The 21,064-nt window shown below is 39.5% G+C and overlaps 1 protein-coding gene across 3 annotated transcripts in view; it reads right to left on the reverse strand.

The window, feature by feature from the left end:
* The window catches only part of MIPEP (mitochondrial intermediate peptidase), a 118,418-nt gene that overhangs the window by 76,777 nt on the left and 20,577 nt on the right, over positions 1 to 21,064 (reverse strand). For all 3 annotated transcript variants that reach the window (XR_012644127.1, XM_074985580.1, XM_074985589.1), the window contains exons 6-10: positions 18,699 to 18,881; positions 17,064 to 17,220; positions 16,620 to 16,668; positions 15,717 to 15,777; positions 15,000 to 15,052 (exon numbers count right to left, since the gene is read on the reverse strand). Coding sequence is in view for 2 of the 3 variants with exons in the window: in XM_074985580.1 (XP_074841681.1) it covers positions 15,000 to 15,052; positions 15,717 to 15,777; positions 16,620 to 16,668; positions 17,064 to 17,220; positions 18,699 to 18,881 (503 nt within the window). In the remaining variant the exon portion in view is untranslated. The remainder of the gene's footprint in view (positions 1 to 14,999; positions 15,053 to 15,716; positions 15,778 to 16,619; positions 16,669 to 17,063; positions 17,221 to 18,698; positions 18,882 to 21,064) is intronic.

Below are 21,064 nucleotides of genomic sequence, written 5' to 3' on the forward strand. Positions count from 1 at the left end.
AAAAAAAAATCTGAGAATTCCGAAAGGATTCTAGCACCCTTTAAACTCACCCCACTGATGCAACAGCTGCACTTTGGGGTGTGATAGAACAACAAAAACCAAAACCAAAACCATTTTCCTCTTTTAGCATTCACAAGTCCCTATCTACTAAGAGCAAAACACATGCTCCCAACCTAAAATGCATCATTTAACTTAAAGAAAATAAAAGAAAGAACACAAGTCTCCGTGAGAGTAGTGTGTGTATCTGCCTTGTGTAACAGCACACAGCAATTGTGAGAACAAAAAGGCTGCTGTTTCTGTACAGAAGTACACTTCATAGTATTGTAAAGTACAGTACATAGACTACATCTGTGCTCATGTTTTTGAACCCTGTAATTCCTAACAGGTATAGCTCCAGCAGCAGTAGCATTGATATAAATTATAGAAGAAAAAGCTCACACAGACAAGAGTTTTTACCATGTTACCTAACCCAGCTTAGAAAGTTAGGAGGACTGATACTGTGCAAATTTCCTAAAAAAACCTCTGCCAAAACACATTATTCTTACTACAACACCCTTTCTGGAATTGATTCTCATGATGACATGAGCACAAACTGCAAACTGTGTTTAAATGGACCTTTAAATATGTGGAAAGCCATGGTAATTACTTTAAAAGCTTACTGTCCTTATACACATTGTTTTGAAATCTTATTTTACCAGCCTATGTAGCTATTAGAAGATTGAATTTTTAAGAGCTGAATTTCCCTTTTGTATTTTATTCATACTTGTAGCACATGCTTTATTACCATCAAGAGAAAGTTCAAGATGACAATGTAAAGTAATGATTTTTCAGGAAGTATATAATTCTTTGTCATTATAATGACTATAATAATTTATTACAAAAGAAATTCAGAATGAAATAAGAGTCAAGGGTGTTCTGCTTTTGTGGGGCCTAATAATATTTCAATTGTATTGGTGTCCATTTTGAAAGAACCGTGTGTAGAATTTTCAAATAAACAGGATAAATTTGGAAAGACTCTGAATCTGAGATAAAAAGCATTTGGCCCATATGAAATTACTGGAAATACACAGAGCACCCATAACCATTCAGTGATAGTTACATTATAAATACACTCATCACTCGCTATACAAGCACAATTGGTTCCCAACTTTCTGCCTGTAGGCAGAAAATCATAAGAGGGACACTAAATTCCTATTAAATTACATATAAAAGTCCCTGATTAGTTCCTAGGGCTCCTAACTTGGGGAAGGAATGGCAACAGGTGGTGCTGCTTTTGAAAGGTAAGTGAACCTTGGGTTGGGTGGGGGTGGAAGGAATAACTGAAGTGCAGGGGTGGTAGGTAAATGAAGTCCTCAATTGAAACTATAAAGGGCACGATCCATAGTCTATGCAGACTGAAGGATGCCTACTACTTCTAGGGGTGGTAGAGCCAGGAAAGGAGATGTTGACTCATTGCCACTGCCCTTAGGGGGCCCTGAGGCAAAATCCACCTCCATGAATATACTTCCATGCTGAGATCGAAAAGAGAAGAGCCACAGGGTATGCCTGTACAGACTCCCTTGCAAAAGCATCACACAATTTGGTGGGAGAGCACGCAGGATTGAGATAGGGCAGACTGACTGGAAAGGAGACAGACTGGGTCAAGAGTAGTCAATAAGCTAGCTAGTCCCATGGACAATGTAGAAGAAGAGGTGAGAAAGTAGAAAGAATTTTTTTAAAGGAAGTTGGCTAACAAGATATACACATTTCACATTTTGTTTATACCTTGTTTCATTGTCTAACTAGACTATAAGCTCCTGGGACAAGTATTAACTGTAACTACAGATATTTAGCTGTCATGATGGAGTAAATAGGCAGGCAAAAAGCTTCTTTTCAACAGCTCCTTACTTCACTTGCTGTATTAGATGGAGGACAGACACAGCCATTCACGAAAAAGGGACCAGGAGTTCATCATGCTGTGGAAGGACACATGCCAGGATGCATCTGTTTAAACACCAGCCCTGTGTATATATATTGGGAAGATTCTGTCTAAGGCATGAACAGTTTCTCCTGGTGTTGTCTTTTGCTTAACTGTCCTCCAGCACACGATCTGTTGGATGGTTAGAATGCTCATCATGGTATGCTTGTCTCTTTCGGAGCCACTCGCAGGAACTGAGTATGCCTATAAGTGCACCTATAATTAGGCATGTAAGGATTATATTTTTAAATAGGTAAATCCTGACTTCACCTTACATACACAAACCAACAAAAATATTTCCATCAACAATAATTAAAATCTACAGCCAGGCAAAGACAGACAAATGTGGCTAGAAGACTTAAAGACAATTAGAGTTGGTTCTGGTTTAGTCTTTGTTTACAATTTCCCAGGATTTTTTAGGGTTTATTACAAAAATTTAAAAAAAGGGCATGCCAAAAACTATTTTATTAATTTGTTTAGGTAAATATCAGAGTTAATAATGGGGGACATGAAAAAAGCAGTAAAGAAAAAAAAGAATGCTGGAAGTAAAAACATTTTAATGCTCTGGTTTATTTCATGGATGGTTTATTTGGTCCTGCCTCAGCATGAACAGTTGCACCAGATGACCTCTCAAGGTGCTTTCCAACCCTACACTTCTATGGTTTTATGAACTGTATTTTAACAGTACCTACATATACACATGCACACATTTCCTCTGCTATATTATCGTTATTTTAACAACCTGGCATTTACACTTAGATTAATTATTAATGTAAACACATCTATCTAATGAAGGGGTCTCAAACTTATGGCTTGGGGCCACCTGCAGCCCAAGCAGCTTCCACAATTCGGCCTGCACACAGCTGCTGAAATGTCAATCTCTGCCATCTGGCGCGGTGGGTGTCCATATCCTCCCCCAAGACCAACTCCTGCTCTGCCCTGACACCATCTCTTCCCGCCCTCACTCCACCCTCTCTCTCACTCATTGCACCCCATCTCCCAAGCTCCTTCCCTGATGGAGGGAGCTTCAGGGGTGCCCTGGCTTGAGGCACACACTTGTGCTGGTGAAAGCTCTGGAGAAACAGCATCAGAGCAGCCTCTGCTCTACTCTGCCACCATCTCCTAGTCCAGCTCACTTGCTCCACTTCACCAAGGTGGCAGGAAGGAGTGCACCTCAGGCTCAGTGCAGGCAGGTTGGAAGATGGCAGTAGAACAGTGTAACTGCAGCTCCCACTGCTGCAATGAGTGGCAGGGGGGGTGTAGTCTGCCCAGAGCCCCACAAACTAATTTGAGTATGGGGGACCATCCCAGCCAAAAGATGTCAGGACAGTGTCCCAAAGTGCAGAGTCGGGGGCAGCTGCGCCAAATCATCCTATGGATGAGATAGCTCTGCACTCAACTCCTGTGGACCACAGGGACATGGCAGCAGTGGCACAGAGCTAGTAGCTAGAAGCCACTCTAGCCCTGCTGTGCTACTGGTGGTGGCTCCAGGAGCCCCCCAGGGACAGGAGAAACCAGGTTTGTATCATCTTGGAGTGGCAAGCACAGCTGAGGGACACGTGGTGTGAGGACCATGTGGGCCAGAAGGAAACTCGTCGAGGACTCCACCCTTGTAGCCCTACCAAAAAGGGGTACCTGGTGGCCCAGTAGGAGTATTTGAGGACTGGCACCAGTCTTGAAACTGAGTTGCACATCCCTGATCTAATATAATATACTGGATATCCTTAACATAGTCAGTATTTCCATGTACTTCGAGGGTCCAAAATTTGGGCAGAAAAAGTTAAAAAAAAAAATCTCAGCTTTTGTAAAACCTGGGAAATTTTCAGTTTAAAAAACAAAAACAAAAAACCCCAACAGTAAAACCTAAAGACTAAGGACCTTAATCATTAGCTAAAGCTGTATTTTGCCATCTGTAAAAGGCCACTTCTAAATGAAAATGTAATCCTTTTTGAAAAATCAATTAAAAGTAGCTTCAGGTAGTAATTTTGACCACCAGTGCCTCTGGTAATGTATATGGTGTTACAATCACATTTTTTGTATATTTTAATATGTTGGTTTCACTTGTTGCTGGGTAAAAACCTGACAAACTGCCCATAAAACTACCTGCCTAACTACATGGCAGAAACAGTGAAAATGACTATGCACAAAGTGCTGGCAAATACATGAAGTAAATTAAAAATACTTTTTCCTCTTTAACATTTCAGTTAGTTACCTCCTTAGGTAAAAAAAGTTCAGATACCAGTAATATTTTAAATTATCCTGTTGTGCCTGTAGGAACAGCAGCTCACATGATACATATAATGGGGTATTCTTCTGAAATCCTATCAAAACAAAAAGCAGTCAAGTAGCACTTTAAAGGCTAGCAAAATAGTTTATTAGGTGAGCTTTCGTGGGACAGACCCACTTCTTCAGACCATAGCCAGACCAGAACAGACTCAATATTTAAGGCACAGAGAATCAAAAACAGTAAGCAATGAGGACAAATCAGAAAAAGATAATCAAGGTGAGCAAATCAGAGAGTGGAGGGGTGGGGGTGGGGAAGGTCAAGAATTAGACTGAGCCAAGTATGCAGATGAGCCCCTCTACTGACTCAGAAAGGTCCCATCACGATTTAAACCATGTGTTAATGTGCCGAATTAAATCCTGCAATACAGAGATTCAGCAGAGTAAATATAGAACTCAAGTTTCCTTGCGTTCATTATCAATCTTTCAGCAAATTCCCGAAAGTCTGTCCCCTCTGATTCTTCTCTTTCTAAAGCCAGGGAATTTGCATGCTTTATCAAAATGTAAGCCAAAAAAAACCAAGCTACTTTAATAATGCACTTAATGGTAGAAGATGAGTGTAGAGATTTTCAACCAGAAGCACTCTCAGAGAAAGCAGAAATACCAAATACAACAGGTTTCTTTCATGTGAAATCCTGCTTTATATTAAAAGATGAAGTATGAGGGAAGTGCAGATCTCATATGGTATGTGATTCAGCACTGTTTTAAAAGAATTAACCCATCTGATTTAAAAATGAACTGACACAATGGGGTTGGATTATTCTTCAAAAACAGTAACAAGAACAAAGGTACAGTAGAAATAACTATTTCTACGCTCATATGACTTTATTCAGTCTGAATAAAACGAAAGCTTCTAAAACTGCTTTCATTTAACCTGTAAATTTGGAAAGAAACTAAGACTATTTGTATGCCATGACTTTCTACTCCACTCAAAATGCTTTAGATAAACTTGGGCATGACAGAAGTTTGATATTTACTCAAATATCCATATGCAATGAACATTCAGACCTGTATGTTACAAATTAGCTGTGGGGCAAGGCTTATTATTGGCAGGTTTGAACTGTAACACCTGAAAGTGTTGGACATTTTCTCATTTTTCACAAAGCTCTTTTTCTTCCATTGTAACCAATAAAACACAGAAATATGAAAATCTTAGGTTGATTTTCATCCTGAAAACATTAGAAGGCATTTGGAATACCACTTTAGCATAAAATAAAAGTGAGAAGAATCCATCGAGTTAACTAAAAAAAGATTAAAACAAGGAAAATCCCTTTCTAATGTTCATTACCTGTCAATAAACCATTAAACCTCTACCTGAAGGGAGAAAATTCAGAGCTGGTAATTTGGGGGTCGGGGGAAAGGGAGTTGTCTGGATATTTTTACTCTGTGTGCTTCCTCTAACTTCTCAACTATTACCTGTATTTATATTCCTTTTCTCTTTTCTGTTACTATAACTTAAGGACACTTTTCAAATTCAGATTATTGAGCCCAGAAACCGAACAAATTCACTTACAACGTAAGATTATTCAGAACAGTATAAAGACATCATTCTGACGTTTGCCGTAACTCTGCTTTTGACCCCTTTACCATGTAAGTTAACACTTGACTACCAAAGTCTATTTACTGATTTTAAATAAATCTGGTTACAGTAATATGTAATACATACTATGCTTTGTCCCTGTTACCTTAATTCTTTTGGCACCTATGAATAAAAGATATCAGATGAACGAAGTACTCAGAGTAAGTGAAACCAAATTAGAGATAACAGTTTAAATCAGATTGCACTATTTAAATATTTCAAAATGTTTATACAACCTTTACCAACTAACAGCACATCATACAGTAAGCAGCAGAGTAACAAGCCTGAACATATTTTCTCATTCCTTTACTTAGCTAGATAAAGACACAATAGGCAAATGCACAGTACTTTCTTATTAACCGTCAGGACTTTCTTCACCATGCCACATCCACTAGACATTGATGAGTTGGGTGCTTTACTTCAACGCACAGAGGCAGATAATGAGATTTCAGTCATAGTTCTTGAGTACAATCTACTCAAGTGAGGTGCTTAGAACTGCCGGTGATGGGTGCAGTATGAACTACTGACTAGATAGTTATGGAATGTTCTTTTTCTGTTGGGTGGTAACACAGCAGAACTGTGACTTCCTGTTTCTTGTTAAACCTTATGTCACTCTTGAATTTTAGGTTTCTAGCTGGACAAGACAAGTGATAGTTTTATCATATTTTCCCTCACTGAGGAGGCTTATTTTTTTTGGTGATATTTAAAAGTCGTCTCGCTAAAACAGCCCATTCTCTTTAGAATGGGAACACTGTCCCCACACTATGCAGCCCAGACATAGTAAAAAACAGAAAAAGGAGAAATATCCTGAAGTGCTACTTGAGCAGTTCTTGCTCACTTGCTTCCTCAAGAGCCAAAAGCTTGCTCTACACCCAGGCTCAGAGTGACAGGAAGTAGTTCTCTGAATCTGAAAGGAAGGCTGAAAAGTTAGTGATTCAGCCAATTCCATCTAGGCACCTGGGTATGTTCCCTTCCACTGTGGAAAAATGGGAAATCCTTTCTACTCCCAAGGAAGCAAAAAACCCAACTACAAAGCCCACTAAAAAGCTGGGGAAAGAGCCAAACTATTTTAATATCTTCTATAAAGATAATTCCACCAGGATACAACATTTCCCCAGTTACTGGGCTGGCTTCTCCTTTCTCCACATGGGAAATAGGCATCCTTCATATTTAATATATATTTAATACATGTTCATCCCTAATTCCATCTGGTTTATCCCTACAGAGCCACAAATAGTGGCCATCATAGCAGGCAAACAACACAAGTTGGTTAGTATCCACATTTAGAAAAAAATCTTAGTTTAGCACAACTTAAAAAAAACTCAAAGCTTCATCCCACCAACGCCCAAAACCCAGCCAAAATGGTTACTAACTTTTCCTGGGAAAACAGGGGTTAGCAGCATTTATATCAACTTTCAGCCTGTCACCCACGAGAAGTCAGTGAGACTATTCACAAGTGCATAAATCTTTGTTGGGTCAGGCCCCTAAGGAGGATGTGTTCTATTCTCAGCACTAGGAGTGATATATGGTCATCATTTGCTTAATATTATGGTATTTTTCTGCACTAAAACTCAGGCATAAATTATATTTTAGATGATAAACATGACAAACAACTTCCTACTTGTCTGAGGTAAAGCATGTTCTAGCATACACTGCTTTATCACCTCTATGTTGCCAACATTTTTGAGGTTCTCCCAATTATTCTATCTTCCTATAAAACACTGTTAATACACATTTCAGATTGCTGCCTCAAATGTCTGTTAAATACACAGTTAAATTAACTCCACCATCTTTACCAGTTGTGCTATGGGTCCAAAATTACTCATCTGACAAATGTTTGTTTAACACCGAAGAGGATATTTTTAAATGTATTCCCTTAAAAGGTATATTAACCAAACTATCTTGCTACTTTCTAGTAAGAAACCTAATCTTTTGAAGTTGGATAAAGTTTCTGTGGAAAAAATCTGATGAAAGCTGAGAAGAATAAAATGACTGTAGACAGATGAACTGGAACTGAGGAGACTAGTGCATGAGAGTCTGGAGCTCCTCCTTATGGTCAGTCTTTGAAATAATGCTGATGTTCACTTTATTGACAACTGACAACAGCAAAATCAATAACTGAAAACTGACCAACCGATACCATTCCATTTCATTATTAAAGTACTGGCTCAAACTGATCAGAATATTAGATATTCTGTAAAGAGAGGTTAAGACACCAAATTTTGATGATCAAAAGCTTTAAATTTAAGAATGGGATTTCATTTAAAGTTATCAGACAAATGTCCCCTAGAACTACACAAAGTAAAAATAAAATGTGTATATTAAAAGGAATTTAGGGGGTGCAATTTTACAGACAGGATACTTACTAAAGAAAAGTTGAAGTAATGGACTCAAGTAGGGTTAGTATATTTAAGCAAAATTTAGATGATTAAGTTAATTAAGGATCAGATTGTGACATCCTCAAGACTTGCTGCTCTCCATCCCTAGTTCCAATGGTTCTTAAAAGCCAAGTTGCAGGGCAGGGTAATCAATACAAAAATCAAGACAGCATAATAGAATCTGAAGGATTAGTCAGTCTTGTACCACGGAGTAAGTAGCCCATATCTTTTTTGGTCTCAAATTAGAATTGTTTCCACTGACAGTGCTTTCTTCTCCCCTCAGACCTGTATGACTTGTGTGTTTTGATTCCACTTGCCACACAGAAATTGTACTGCTATCTATTAACTGCAGTTAGCTCACACAATTAACTAAAAGAAACTAGTGATGAAAAACCTGATTACGCTTAATCACAGTTTTAATCACCCAGCTAAAGAATAAAATACAAATTGAAATTTATTTAATATTTTGCATGTTTTGCCTACATTTTCAGTTACAACATAGAATAGAAAGTGTATAATGTTCATTTTATAATTTTATTATAAATATCTGAAGTGTGGAAATTATGAAAGAAATAGTACTTTTCAATTTATCTCATAGGAGTAGAGCTTACAAGCCCATTCCCTCCTACTTCTTGCTCATGAAATCTCTAGGAGAAACAAGTTTGTTTACTTTTGCAGGAGATAATGCTACTTGCCCACTTCTTAATTACAATGTCACCTAAAAGCAAGAACAGGCATTCCAATGGCACTTTTATAGTAGGCAGTGCAAATTATTTACGTACTAGATATACCAATCCTTTATATGGCTTTTGTGCTTCAGCCAGCATCCCTGAGGACATGCTCCCATGCTGATGATGTTTGTCCCAGAAAAAAAAACACAAAACACCACCACCTCTTCATTGTGACTGAACTTCTTAGGGAAGAAGTGCATATCTCCTGCTCTCTGGCTATGTCTACACTAGCCCAAAACTTCAAAACGGCCACACAAATGGCCATTTCGAAGTTTACTAATGAAACGCTGAAATACATATTCAGCGCCTCATTAGCATGCTGGCAGCCGCAGCACTTCGAAACTGCTGTGGCTCGCTGCTGCAAGGTTCGTCCAAACAGGGCTCCTTTTCTAAAGGACCTTGGCAACTTCGAAATCCCCTTATTATTCCTATCTGCTGTTAGGAATAAGGGAATTTCGAAGTTGCCGGGGTCCTTTAGAAAAGGAGCCCCATCTGGATGAACCACGTGGCGGCGAGCCGCAGCAATTTCGAAGTGCCGCGGCTGCCAGCATGCTAATGAGGCACTGAATATGTATTTCAGTCCTTCATTAGTAAACTTCGAAATGGCCATCTGCACGGCTATTTCAAAGTTTTGGGCTAGTGTAGACACAGCTTCTGTGTTTAACCCTCACTCTGCCATGTATTTCATGTTATAGCAGTTTTGCATTAAGACCAAGCACACGTTATTCTTTTTAAAAATACTTTTGCTGCAGATTTGACAGAACACAAACAAGGTAACAATATGAGATTTTTAAAGTACTGACCCAAAGTTCAAGGATCTGAAGCAAAATCTGAATGACAAGGTGCAGTGGTCGCTTTCCGAAGTCTTAAAAGAGCTGTACTCTAATGCGGAAACTACAGAATCTGATACACTGCTTTGGTGTGTTATTAAGCACTACCCATTAACAGCACGCACACATGTTCTCTCAAATGGTGGTTGAAGCACATCATATGAATCTGGCATATGAATCTTTAACGCACCTGGCACATAATTATTATGAGATGCTGGCTACAACAATGCCATACAAACACCTGTTTTCACTTTCAGATGACACTGTAAACAAGAAGTAGGACTGAGTGGACTTGAAGGTACCAAAGTTTTACAGTTTTATTTCTGAATGCAGTTATTTTTGGAACATAATTCTATACTTGTAAGTTGAACTTTCATGATAGAGAGACTGCATTAAAGTTCTTGTAATGGGAAAAATTGCAGACCTATGCCCAGGTGGGTACTTATAAACTGGTCAGACCCTTACATTTTCCATACATGAGGTGGAAAAATGTCAGCTACTAATTATACTGGGATATAATTCAGCCAACTGAACAAAACAGGGACAGTGCTCTGAACCAGAAATACCTCTCTTTCCCTCTCCTACGTATAGTTTAGAAACATACCAGTGAAAGTATTTCTGCTTCTACTGATGGAAAGAAAGCAGACATAGGCCTCAATCGTGAATTGAAATCAATGGAGTTTCAGGGGGTTCTCTCTCTCAGATTCAGATGCAAGATAAGGGACACAGTGTCTGAATAAGTAAACTAAAAACAAAACTAAACTAAAAATAGATAAACACTCCCAAAGTCATAATGGCTACGTCTACACTAGCCAGAAACTTCGAAATGGCCACACAAATGGCCATTTTGAAGTTTACTAATGAAGCGCTGAAATACATATTCAGCGCTGTATTAGCATGCGGGTGGCTGCAGCACTTCAAAATTGATGCGGCTTGTCCAGATGGGGCTCCTTTTCAAAAGGACCCCGCCTACTTCGAAGTCCCCTTATTCCCATCTGCTCATAGGAATAAGGGGATTTCGAAGTAGCTGGGGTCCTTTCGAAAAGGAGCCCCATCTGGACGAGCTGCATTAATTTCGAAGTGCCGCAGCCGCCCGCATGCTAATGAGGCGCTGAATATGTATTTCAGCGCTTCATTAGTAAACTTCAAAATGGCCATTTCGAAGTTTTTGGCTAGTGTAGACATGGCCCATATATCCTATTTTCAGTACACTTTTCACCACGCAACCTTGACATCCTCTGAATGCAATAATCTCACCAGTTATTTTACAGTGCTCCACAAGAAACAATTGTTTTCCCACACAACATAAAAATGAGCAAGATAATCTATTTCTGACCAACATCATCACATTTAAAAAAAGTCTGTTTAGTCTCATCACAAAAATCTCAGGTTAGTGAACATGACCTTCAAAACACATTTGACTCAGAAGAGCACTTAACTTCTCATTTAAATCAGCTTCCGTACTAGATGTCTCGAGGTTAGCTAATGTCCCACCAATTTTTTAAAAGGGCTCCAAAGGTAATCCTAGCAATTGCAAGCCAGTAATTCTAATTTCAATACCAGGCAATTTTTGTGAAAGTATAGTAGAGAATGGAATTATCAGACACACAGATGAACATAATTTCCTGGGGGAGAGTCACATGGGGTTTGTGAAGAGATACCATGCCTCACTGATCTACTAGAATTCTTGAAGGGGGTCAACAAATGTGGACAACAGTGAGCCAGTGGATACACTGCACGTGGACCTTCAGAAAGTCTCTGACAAGATCCCTCGCCGAAGGCTCTTAAACAAAATACATAGTCATGACATATGAGGTATGACCCTCTCACAGATCAACAAGAAGTCCTGTGGCACCTTATAGACTAACAGATATTTTGGAGCATAAGCTTTCATGGGCAAAGATCTGCTTCATCAGATGAATGAGTGGGGGAGTGGTGGTTTCAGAGCAGTATTTAAAGAATGGGGTCCCAGTAAAAGGGAGGGCCAGAGCTGACAAGGTCTATTCAGCAAGGTGAAAATGGCCCATTATCAATAGTAGGTATCAAAAGAGGTAAAAACAAGTCAGATCAGACAGGGGGATATGAGCCATTGTCAGAGTCTAATGGGGAGATATTAACACCCAGGGCAGAGAAGATGCTTTTGTAAACTGCGAGCCACTCCTAGTCTCTGTTTAATCCTTGGTTAATGGAGTCAAATTTGCAAATAAATTGCAGCTCAGAGATTTCTCTCTCCATTTGATTTCTGAATTGTTTTTGTTTCAGGACTGACACCCTTAAATCTGCTACTGAGTGTCCAGGGAGACTGAAGTATTCCCCCGCAGGCTTCTGTACATTACCGTTCCTGATGTCTGATTTATGTCCATTTATTCTTTTATGTAGAGACTATCCAGTTTGGCCAATGTAAATTGCAGTGGGGCATTGCTGGCATATATTAAATTAGTAGATGCGCTGGTAAAGGACCCCTGATGGTATGATTGATGTTAGGTCCTGTGATGATGTCATTGGTGTAGATATGTGAGCAGAGTTGGCAGCGAGGACCACTGCAGGGGCTGGTTCGTGGCCTAAAGCCACTGGCTTGTTATTTGTAGTGGCTGGCGAGGATTTGTTTAACGTTGGCAGGCTGTCTGTAGGCAAGGACAGGCCTGCCTCCCAAGGTCTGAAAGTGAAAGATCATTGTTCAGGATGGGTTGCAGATCACTGATGATGCGTTGGAGAGGTCTTAGGTGGGGGCTGTATGTGATGGTCACTTGTATGTGGTGTTCTCTTGTTTTCCTTGTGAGGCCTGTAGATACGTACTATTGATAATGGGCCATTTCCACCTTGCTGAATAGACCTTGTCAGCTCTGGCCCTCCCTTTTACTGGGACCCCATTCTTTAAATACCCCCCCGAAACTACCCCCCCCCACTCATGCATCTGATGAAGCGAGTCTTTGCCCACAAACGCTTATGTTCCATAATATATGTCAGTCTATAAGGTCCCACAAGACTTTTTGTTGTTCTCAAAACTACAGACTAACATGGCTACCTCTCTGAAACTCTCACAGATCAGTAAATTGTTAAAAGATAGCAAACAAAGTGTAAGAAAAAATGGTCAATTTTTGCAAAGGAGAGGGGGGAGGGGTAAACAGTGGTCTCGCCCAGATATCTGTACTGAAACCAGTACTGTTCAACATAAATTATCTGGAAAAAGGGACAAACTCTGAGGTGTCAAAATTGGCAGAAGATACAGAAATACTTAGCATAGTTAAGTGAAAAGCAGAATGTGAAGAGTGACAAAAAGATCTCACAAAACTAGGTAAATGGGTAACAAAACAGCAAATTAAAACAACAAATGCAAAGTAATGCACACTGGGAAATACGTCAACTATGCAGACAATATAATAGGGTCTAAATTAGCTGTTACACCTCAATAAATATTTTGAAGTTATTGTGGATCGTTCCTGAAAACATCCATGCTATGTAAAGCATCAGCCAAAAAAAGGCAAATAGAATGTTGGGAACCATTAGAAAATGGATACAGAAAAGAGAAAAAACAATTTTAATGTACTTGCTCCAGATCCCTAAATGGCTCCCTCAAGGACTGAGCTCAGAACCCTGGGTTTAGCAGGCAACTGTGCAAGCCACTGCACTATCCCTCCACACGTACTACTTTGGAAATCCATAGTTTGCCCAGATTTTGAATATTGTGTTTAGTTACAGTCTCCACGTCTCAAAAGAGATATATCAGCAATGGAAAAGGTACAGAGAAGGACAAAAATGATTAGGTGTATCGAACAGCTTTTGTACGAGACAGAAAAAAAGACTGACTTTCAGCTTGGGGAAGAGATGATGGGGTGGAGGAGTATGACAGAGGTTTTAAAGTCATGAATGGTGTGGAGAAAGTGACTAAGTAAGTGTTATTTACTCCTTCGGATTACACAAGAACAAAGTCATTCAATGAAATTAATAGACAGAAGGCTTAAAATTAACACACAAGTAAACTTGGGGAACTCACTGCCAGGGAATGTTGTGAAGGCCAGAACTATAATAGACTTTAAAATTGAATTGGACAAGTTCAGTGGGGGGTCCACCGATACAAACCCAAACACTGGATCTCACTAGACTCTTATTGTCAAAAGCTAGGATGTACAAGAGGGAACAGACCACTTCATGCTTGTGTTCATTCCCTCTGAAGCAAGAGGTATTGGAGATCATCTAAAGACACGATACTGGGCTAGATGGAAAACATAGATATTCCCACAATTCATTTTTACATTAATACAGATCATTAACCCTTATTCATCGGAAGTCCTAATACATTTCCACAAAGCCTATGTTTAGGATTGTCTTGGTTCTGAAATGGTGAACTTAATTGCAATGTGTGCGCACAAAGATTTCTGATCCGTTCTACAGTGCAATTATAATTTTGACATTCTGGTGGGATTTAAGAAAATAATAGAACAGTGTGAAATATTGCTTTCACACTCAGAGGCAGCTGGAACAGAAGAATGAGAAGAGAGCTGGGAGTCAGAATCCCTGTTTCTAACTCCATTTCCTTAGGCTTTGAGCAAATCACTTCGCCTATATCTGTTTCCCCCGTGCAAAAGAAAAGTGAATGCAGACCTTGTATCCAATGGCCAACTTTTTTACACTATTACATAAGGCTACAGAAGAATAAAAAAACACATTAGTTTAGTAAGGAATCTTCATCTCTTCTGAAACTAGTTGTTTCATTATCTCATATCCCTAGAAAGGTTTGATATTTGGCTTTATAAAAAAAGGTTATAGACAGAAACACGGTGAAACCTTTTGGCCACAGAGAAGAGTGACTATGAACAAATGTCCTTACTGACAGGCTGTGTCTACACTGAAACAAAACTTTGAAATGGCCATTCCTATCAGGAGAATTAGAATAAGGAGATTTCGAAGCTGGCAAGGTCCTTTAGAAAAAGACACCTCTCTGGACAAGCTGTGTGGCAGTGAAAAGCGGCAATTTTGAAGAGCCACAGCCGGCATCATGCTAATGAGGCACTGCATATGCATTTCAGCACCTCATTAGTAATCTTCGAAATGGGCATTTACACGGCCATTTCGAAGTTTTGTTTCAGTGTAGACATAGCCAAACTTATTTTTATCATATTAAAGCACAGCCTTAAAGAAAGAAATCTTGTATATATTTATGGATTCTAGTACCCCTATTGCAACGGCTTGAAATGAACACTCTTCATATTTACATGGCGAACACATAACAAAAGAAATTACCTTTCAGCACGCAGGACACCACTGTAATAAGGATGATCCCAAGGCATCAATTTCTGAAACATAAGATTCCAATTTACAATATTGTGACAAAAACCAAGTGACTCTAGACAAATATTTTACTTTCTTTACATAATTCAGAATGTTTATCACATCTATATTCACAGCATTTTAAAATGTAATAGAAAGCATCTAATTCTAAATTAATTATCAGAAATAACTTCATATCCAAATATTTAAGTCATTTTAAGAGGACAATTCTTATGCAAGTGTGTTTAAAATCTTAATCTATGGATTATGAATTAGATTTTCAAAAATGAACATGTAAATAAAAACCTATTCATTTAGAAAATCAGTGTTTCTGTGCAGAAGGATTAAGGCATATCATTATGAAAACTGGGAATGCACAGTTCTGAAAAATTAAAAGGACTATATTTTAAAAACTGAAAATACATTCACTGGGCTCAATACTAAACCTTACATTTTCTACCCCAGTTTTTGGTCAAATACATCATGTTATTAAAACCAATAGCTCACAGTTAGTTTTAATAACAGAAGCAGCTATTCAAAACCAGAGCAATCTGAATGCAGAAGAGCAAGAATCTATCAACACACAACTCGTAACACAGTTGTAAATATTGCAATTATTTTCCACATCTGATGTCAAGCTACTGGATAGTCTACAAAACCAAAAGAAAATAAATGCTCAGTATAACTTACTGAATTTTGGGGATTTAGTTTCATCTTCATCTCTTCCATCATTTCAAAATCTTTTAGAGTTCTGCAAAACAGTATCACCCTTGAAGTTGTAAATAAAGTGATTTTTGAATCAGCATAGTACATCATAATAGCAACTGATGTATTATTGTCTAATGCAGAGTGTAAAGGTGTGCTCTGTTACTACCAACCACCTACAGTGTACCAGAATTGGAATGTGCTCTGAATCACAGGCAACTCATCACAGTGGATCTGCTTTCTATGCTGCTTCACCCACTCCAAGCATTCTCAGATCATACTTTTCCCGTTCATTCTCTCCCAGTCCTGCTGTTCCACTGCACCCTCCAATATTTGTGCTCAACCACCATTCCTTACGCATGATGAAGATGCTTTTTGGGCCTGAGGAACCCTAGGTGTGGGTCAGAATGAACAGTTTTGTGTGGGGAAGAGCAGGTGGTGATAATAGATGTGGAGCATACGGGGAGGAAGCCCACCACTTTAGTAGGCTCACATGAGGTTACCTGACTCCCTAGCATTTTTATTTCACTTTCTTGCACTCTGAAATCTCCTTTTATAGTAAGAGCCACACTGGCACTGTAGACTACAACTAAAAAAAAAAAAAAAAAATCTGGAGAATGACTTATTTCCTACTTCTATTCCCACCAAACCAGGCAGTGTGACAATATACATCTTTCTTAATCTATGCAATATACTGTCTAATTCAACATAAGAAAATTCACAATTTAATCAATATCTGATGTAAATTAGTATTTCAGTAATCATTTTACAAATACTTTTAAATGTTCAAATTACTGGAGTCTTGTTTGGAGTCTTGGTTTTGTTTCAAGTATGTTCTTGAAATTGAAATGGGATATTTTTGCATAAGTAAATTAAAAATAGACTCACCGCTGAAATAATCTGTCAGAAAGTATTTCAAGAAATTGCATTACCTTCTCTGAAATATGAAATGAACAGAAATTACTAAACAAAATGACTATGTCATTTAAACATACTAGGTCACATCAAGATACAAATTTTTCTTCCTAGAGAAAGCCTGGTTTCAACTTATCTGCTGAAATAACGATGCATAGGTCAGAATCTGTACACGTATGACAAGGCAGAATATAAAAAAAAAAAATCAGATATGATAATCATGGCTTTTAATTCGCTAATCCATGAGCATGGAATAGTGAAGTGTACAGAGTACAGTGTCTGTTCAAAATCAGTTTCTTCTTTGAAAAGTATAAATATTTCAGATGACAACATATAATAGATGGCAAGTTAACCTACAAGTTATCTTCATGCCCAGTAAGTCAAACCTTACCATTTTTAAATACATTTGGACATTACCTGGGGTTTTGGCCATTGTTCCCTGAAGAGCCCTGTGGGCAAAGGTGTTATAGCCAACTAACTGTGCCAGAGAGTTTCTACTGGTAAGCAGTTCCTCTAAGCAGTCTAGCTGCTCAGCATTTGGGTAAAGAAAAATCTTGTAAGCAGCTTCCCGTACCTTACATAAGAAAATAAATAGTCTCATTATACAAAAGAGACTGTTCAATTCCTCCCAAACCAATGGAAGGCAAAATATCACAGCCACAGTGCTTTCAGACTAAACAAGTCTTTATACCCTTTATACAAAGTTGATTGAAAAAAGAACAATGATATCATTGTCTTATCACTTAAAAAGGAATAAGGACTACCTGCCTGCTTTCCCTCTTATTAGTTGTGATCTCCTTACAACCCTTGACAAGATAATCGAATAACAGGTTTATGTACCAGCTGATGGAACACAAAACAGTATTTCATATACAAAATCTGTATGTGGTGAAAGAGGATACTAGCTTAAAAAGCCATGTTCCACATGCCAAATCCTCTTCCACATTTTAAGTTTACAATTCAAAATTAATACAAGAAAAAGGAAAAAAACACTAAACTTTAATTTGGATGGCAACAGCATTGAATAAAAACTACATGAAATAATAATAATAAAAATTATGAAGGTATGAACTTTTCCTATTAAATTGACAGGTTCCATACTGAATTATACATCTGTACTGAATAAATAAAAAAGAATTTGAAGAATAGAACTGTATCCTTGTTGAATACCAATAACATATTTAAAAACCACTTTCTTTATGATGAGCAATACTTATCTACATAAACTGAAGATTCTCAAGTAATGTGACAATTTTCTGAAATCAGGTGTTGGTCTAAACCAAAAAAATGGGGGCCATTCCAGGCACAATTTAAAGTGTCCAAATGGCCTTCCAATTTATAAGCAACCCAAAGGGCCATCTTATGAAGGTGCAATAAGGGAGATTCAGTAACAAATGAGTGAAAGATTGTGTGTGTCTAAAAATAACCCTGGTGACATGGGTTTAGCTATTTCCCTTGATTTATTCTGATGAATATTAACAACTGTATGGGCTTGTCTACACGATCACCTTCCTTCCACAAAAGGATGGTAATTAGGGTGTTGGGAGTTTACTAATGAAGTGCTGCGGTGCATAGGCAGCACTTCATTAAGCAAAATCCCCCCTGCGGCAACTTCAAAGTTTTAAACTTTGAAGTACTGGCACGCATCTAGCTGAGGCTCACCCGCCAGTACTTCGAAATGCCGGGGCAACTTCAAAGTCCCCTTACTACCCGCCTAGACATGTGCCAGTACTTCGAAGTCGCTGCGGTGGGGAATTTGCTTAATGAAGTACTGCCTATGCATGGCACACTTATTAGTAAACTCTCAACACCCTAATTACCATCCTTCCTTGGAAGGAAGGTGGTAATGTAGACAAGCCCCTTGTGGAATAGCTCAAGAAGGTATTAATACTTTTGCTCTAACTGAATTCACTTGAAAAATACATTCACAGAGAGCACAAAAATCTTAACCGTAAGTTCCTAATTTTAGCTGTTGGCACAATTTGCTTCATCTAGTGTCAAAGGCACCATTGTTTTGTAGGATGTGCTACACAGAACTTAGACCACACATACCAGATCATCAGAACAGTCAGCATGCAGACCTGAGATTTGTACGTAATTGCCTTCAACTGCAAAGTTATAGCGAATGTGTTCTGGTAACATGTGCTTGTCAATCTTGTTAGGCAAGTGAGCGCCAATAAGGAATTGATTACATAAATCCAATATTCTGACGTTGAGGTTCACTGCTTTTTTACGCTGCAATTAGAAAAGAAACAAAAATGATGTATTCCATGAAAATACAGCACAAGTAACCCTCAGTTTTCTGCAGTTTTAAGATGTGTTTGGGTAACTAAATCAAATCATGACCTGTTACCAGCAAACACCTATTTACTTAAGATCAGGTCTATAACACTAAAGAAATCGGTGCAATTGAAGTCATACCACTGTCGATGAGAAGGAGATCAGGCTGTTTTCATATATGCATTATATTCACTACTTTCTCAGAAAAAAATTCTCTTGCACATTTCTGCTGTAAGAATGCATGAAAAATCAAAACAAGTTTATGAAAAACAGAACTTGGGAATGTTTTATACTCCTTGCAGTGAATACTTTTAAAATTCTGGTATACGCTATTTTGTAAATGACTGAAGGCATCAAAGCATTTTCTGTAATGTAGCAAATCAAGCAGACATCAGCTAGAGCAGCAGGTACCAGTGGTGGCCTGTGTGAAGCTAACTAATCACCACACTGTTCTGAATTTCCTATTATTATGTAGATTGTGGCACTGTCCAAAGGCCACACTGTGCAAGGTGCTGTAAAACATACAGGAAGACAGACCCTGCCCTAAACAGCTTACAATTTAAGACCTCAAACTGCAAACACTTATACATGCACTTAATTTTCCTACTGAGAATAGACCCATTGATGTTGCTGGGACTGCTCACTTGGACATATGCTTAACTTTACCAGTACGTCTGTACAAAATGGGTCTAAATAGATAAAAAAGACAACGTCGGCAGGGAAGAATTAGGAATTAATCAATTAATGGGGGGAGGGGCTGGAAGTCCAGCCCACAGCACCGCAGCTGAGGGGGATGGGGAAACAACACTCCACCACAACCAGAGCAGCACTGGTTCCCAGTGCGTCACAGACAGGGGCTGCTCCAGCCCAGTAGCAGCAGCCCGTCTCCAGCAGGATGGCCACTCCAGCCTGACTGGGCTGGAGCACCCACTGCAGTACCCACCCCCAATCCCCACAGACAGGCACCTCCCACCTGCGGTAACTCCACAGGGCTGAAGCAACCCCCTGCCAACACGCAGTGGGGACTGCTCCAGCCCCAACCCATCAACTGGAACTGGAAGCCTCATCCACTTAGGTTAACTTACAACTGGTTAACCTATAACAGCCCTAGAACGCATAGTGGTAAAGTGGCCAGGGTGACCATTGAAACATGTCTTGGAACTCCTATATCCACTTCTTCAAAAGCACATTTGTTTTATTTATGTTACATATACTCAGGGTTTCTTGAGGGGGCAAAGAAGCTAATAGCTGTGTCTACACGTGCATGCTACTTCGAAGTAGCGGCACTAACTTCGAAATAGCGCCCGTCGTGGCTACACACGTCGGGCGCTATTTCGAAGTTAACTTCGACGTTAGGCGGCGAGACGTCGAAGTCGCTAACCTCATGAGGGGATCGGAATAGTGCCCTACTTCGACGTTCAACGTCGAAGTAGGGACCGTGTAGACAATCCACGTCCCGCAACGTCGAAATTGTGGGGTCCTCCATGGCAGCCATCAGCTGGGGGGTTGAGAGACGCTGTTTCTCCAGCCCGTGCGGGGCTCTATGGTCACCGTGTGCAGCAGCCCTTAGCCCAGGGCTTCTGGCTGCTGCTGCTGCAGCGGGGGATTCATGCTGCATGCACAGGGTCTGCAACTCGTTGTTGGCTCTGTGGATCTTGTGGTGTTTAGTGCAAGTGTGTCTGGGAGGGGCCCGTTAAGGGAGCAGCTGGCTGTTGAGTCCGCCCTGTGACCCTGTCTGCAGCTGTGCCTGGCACCCTTATTTCGATGTGTGCTACTGTGGCGTGTAGACGTTCCCTCGCTGCGCCTATTTCGATGTGGTGCTGCGCAACGTCGATGTTGAACATCGACGTTGCCAGCCCTGGAGGACGTGTAGACGTTATTCATCGAAATAGCCTATTTCGAAATAGCCTATTTCGATGTAGGCTTCACGTGTAGATGTAGCCAATATGAGGAGAGGAAGGGCACTGTTAAGAGTTTGACAGCAGAAAGAAAACTGAGGGGGGTAAAAAGTAGAAAGGGGACAGAGTTAGTAGAAGGAATGAAGAGGAGAAATATGCACAATATACAGAAACGTGAGTGAGACTGGGCCACTGAAAGACTGTAGTGACACAAAGGGTCAAAATAAATTGTGACTAATG

Source organism: Carettochelys insculpta, chromosome 1 (genome assembly GCF_033958435.1).
Source record: "Carettochelys insculpta isolate YL-2023 chromosome 1, ASM3395843v1, whole genome shotgun sequence".
NCBI classification, from domain to species: Eukaryota; Metazoa; Chordata; order Testudines; family Carettochelyidae; genus Carettochelys; species Carettochelys insculpta.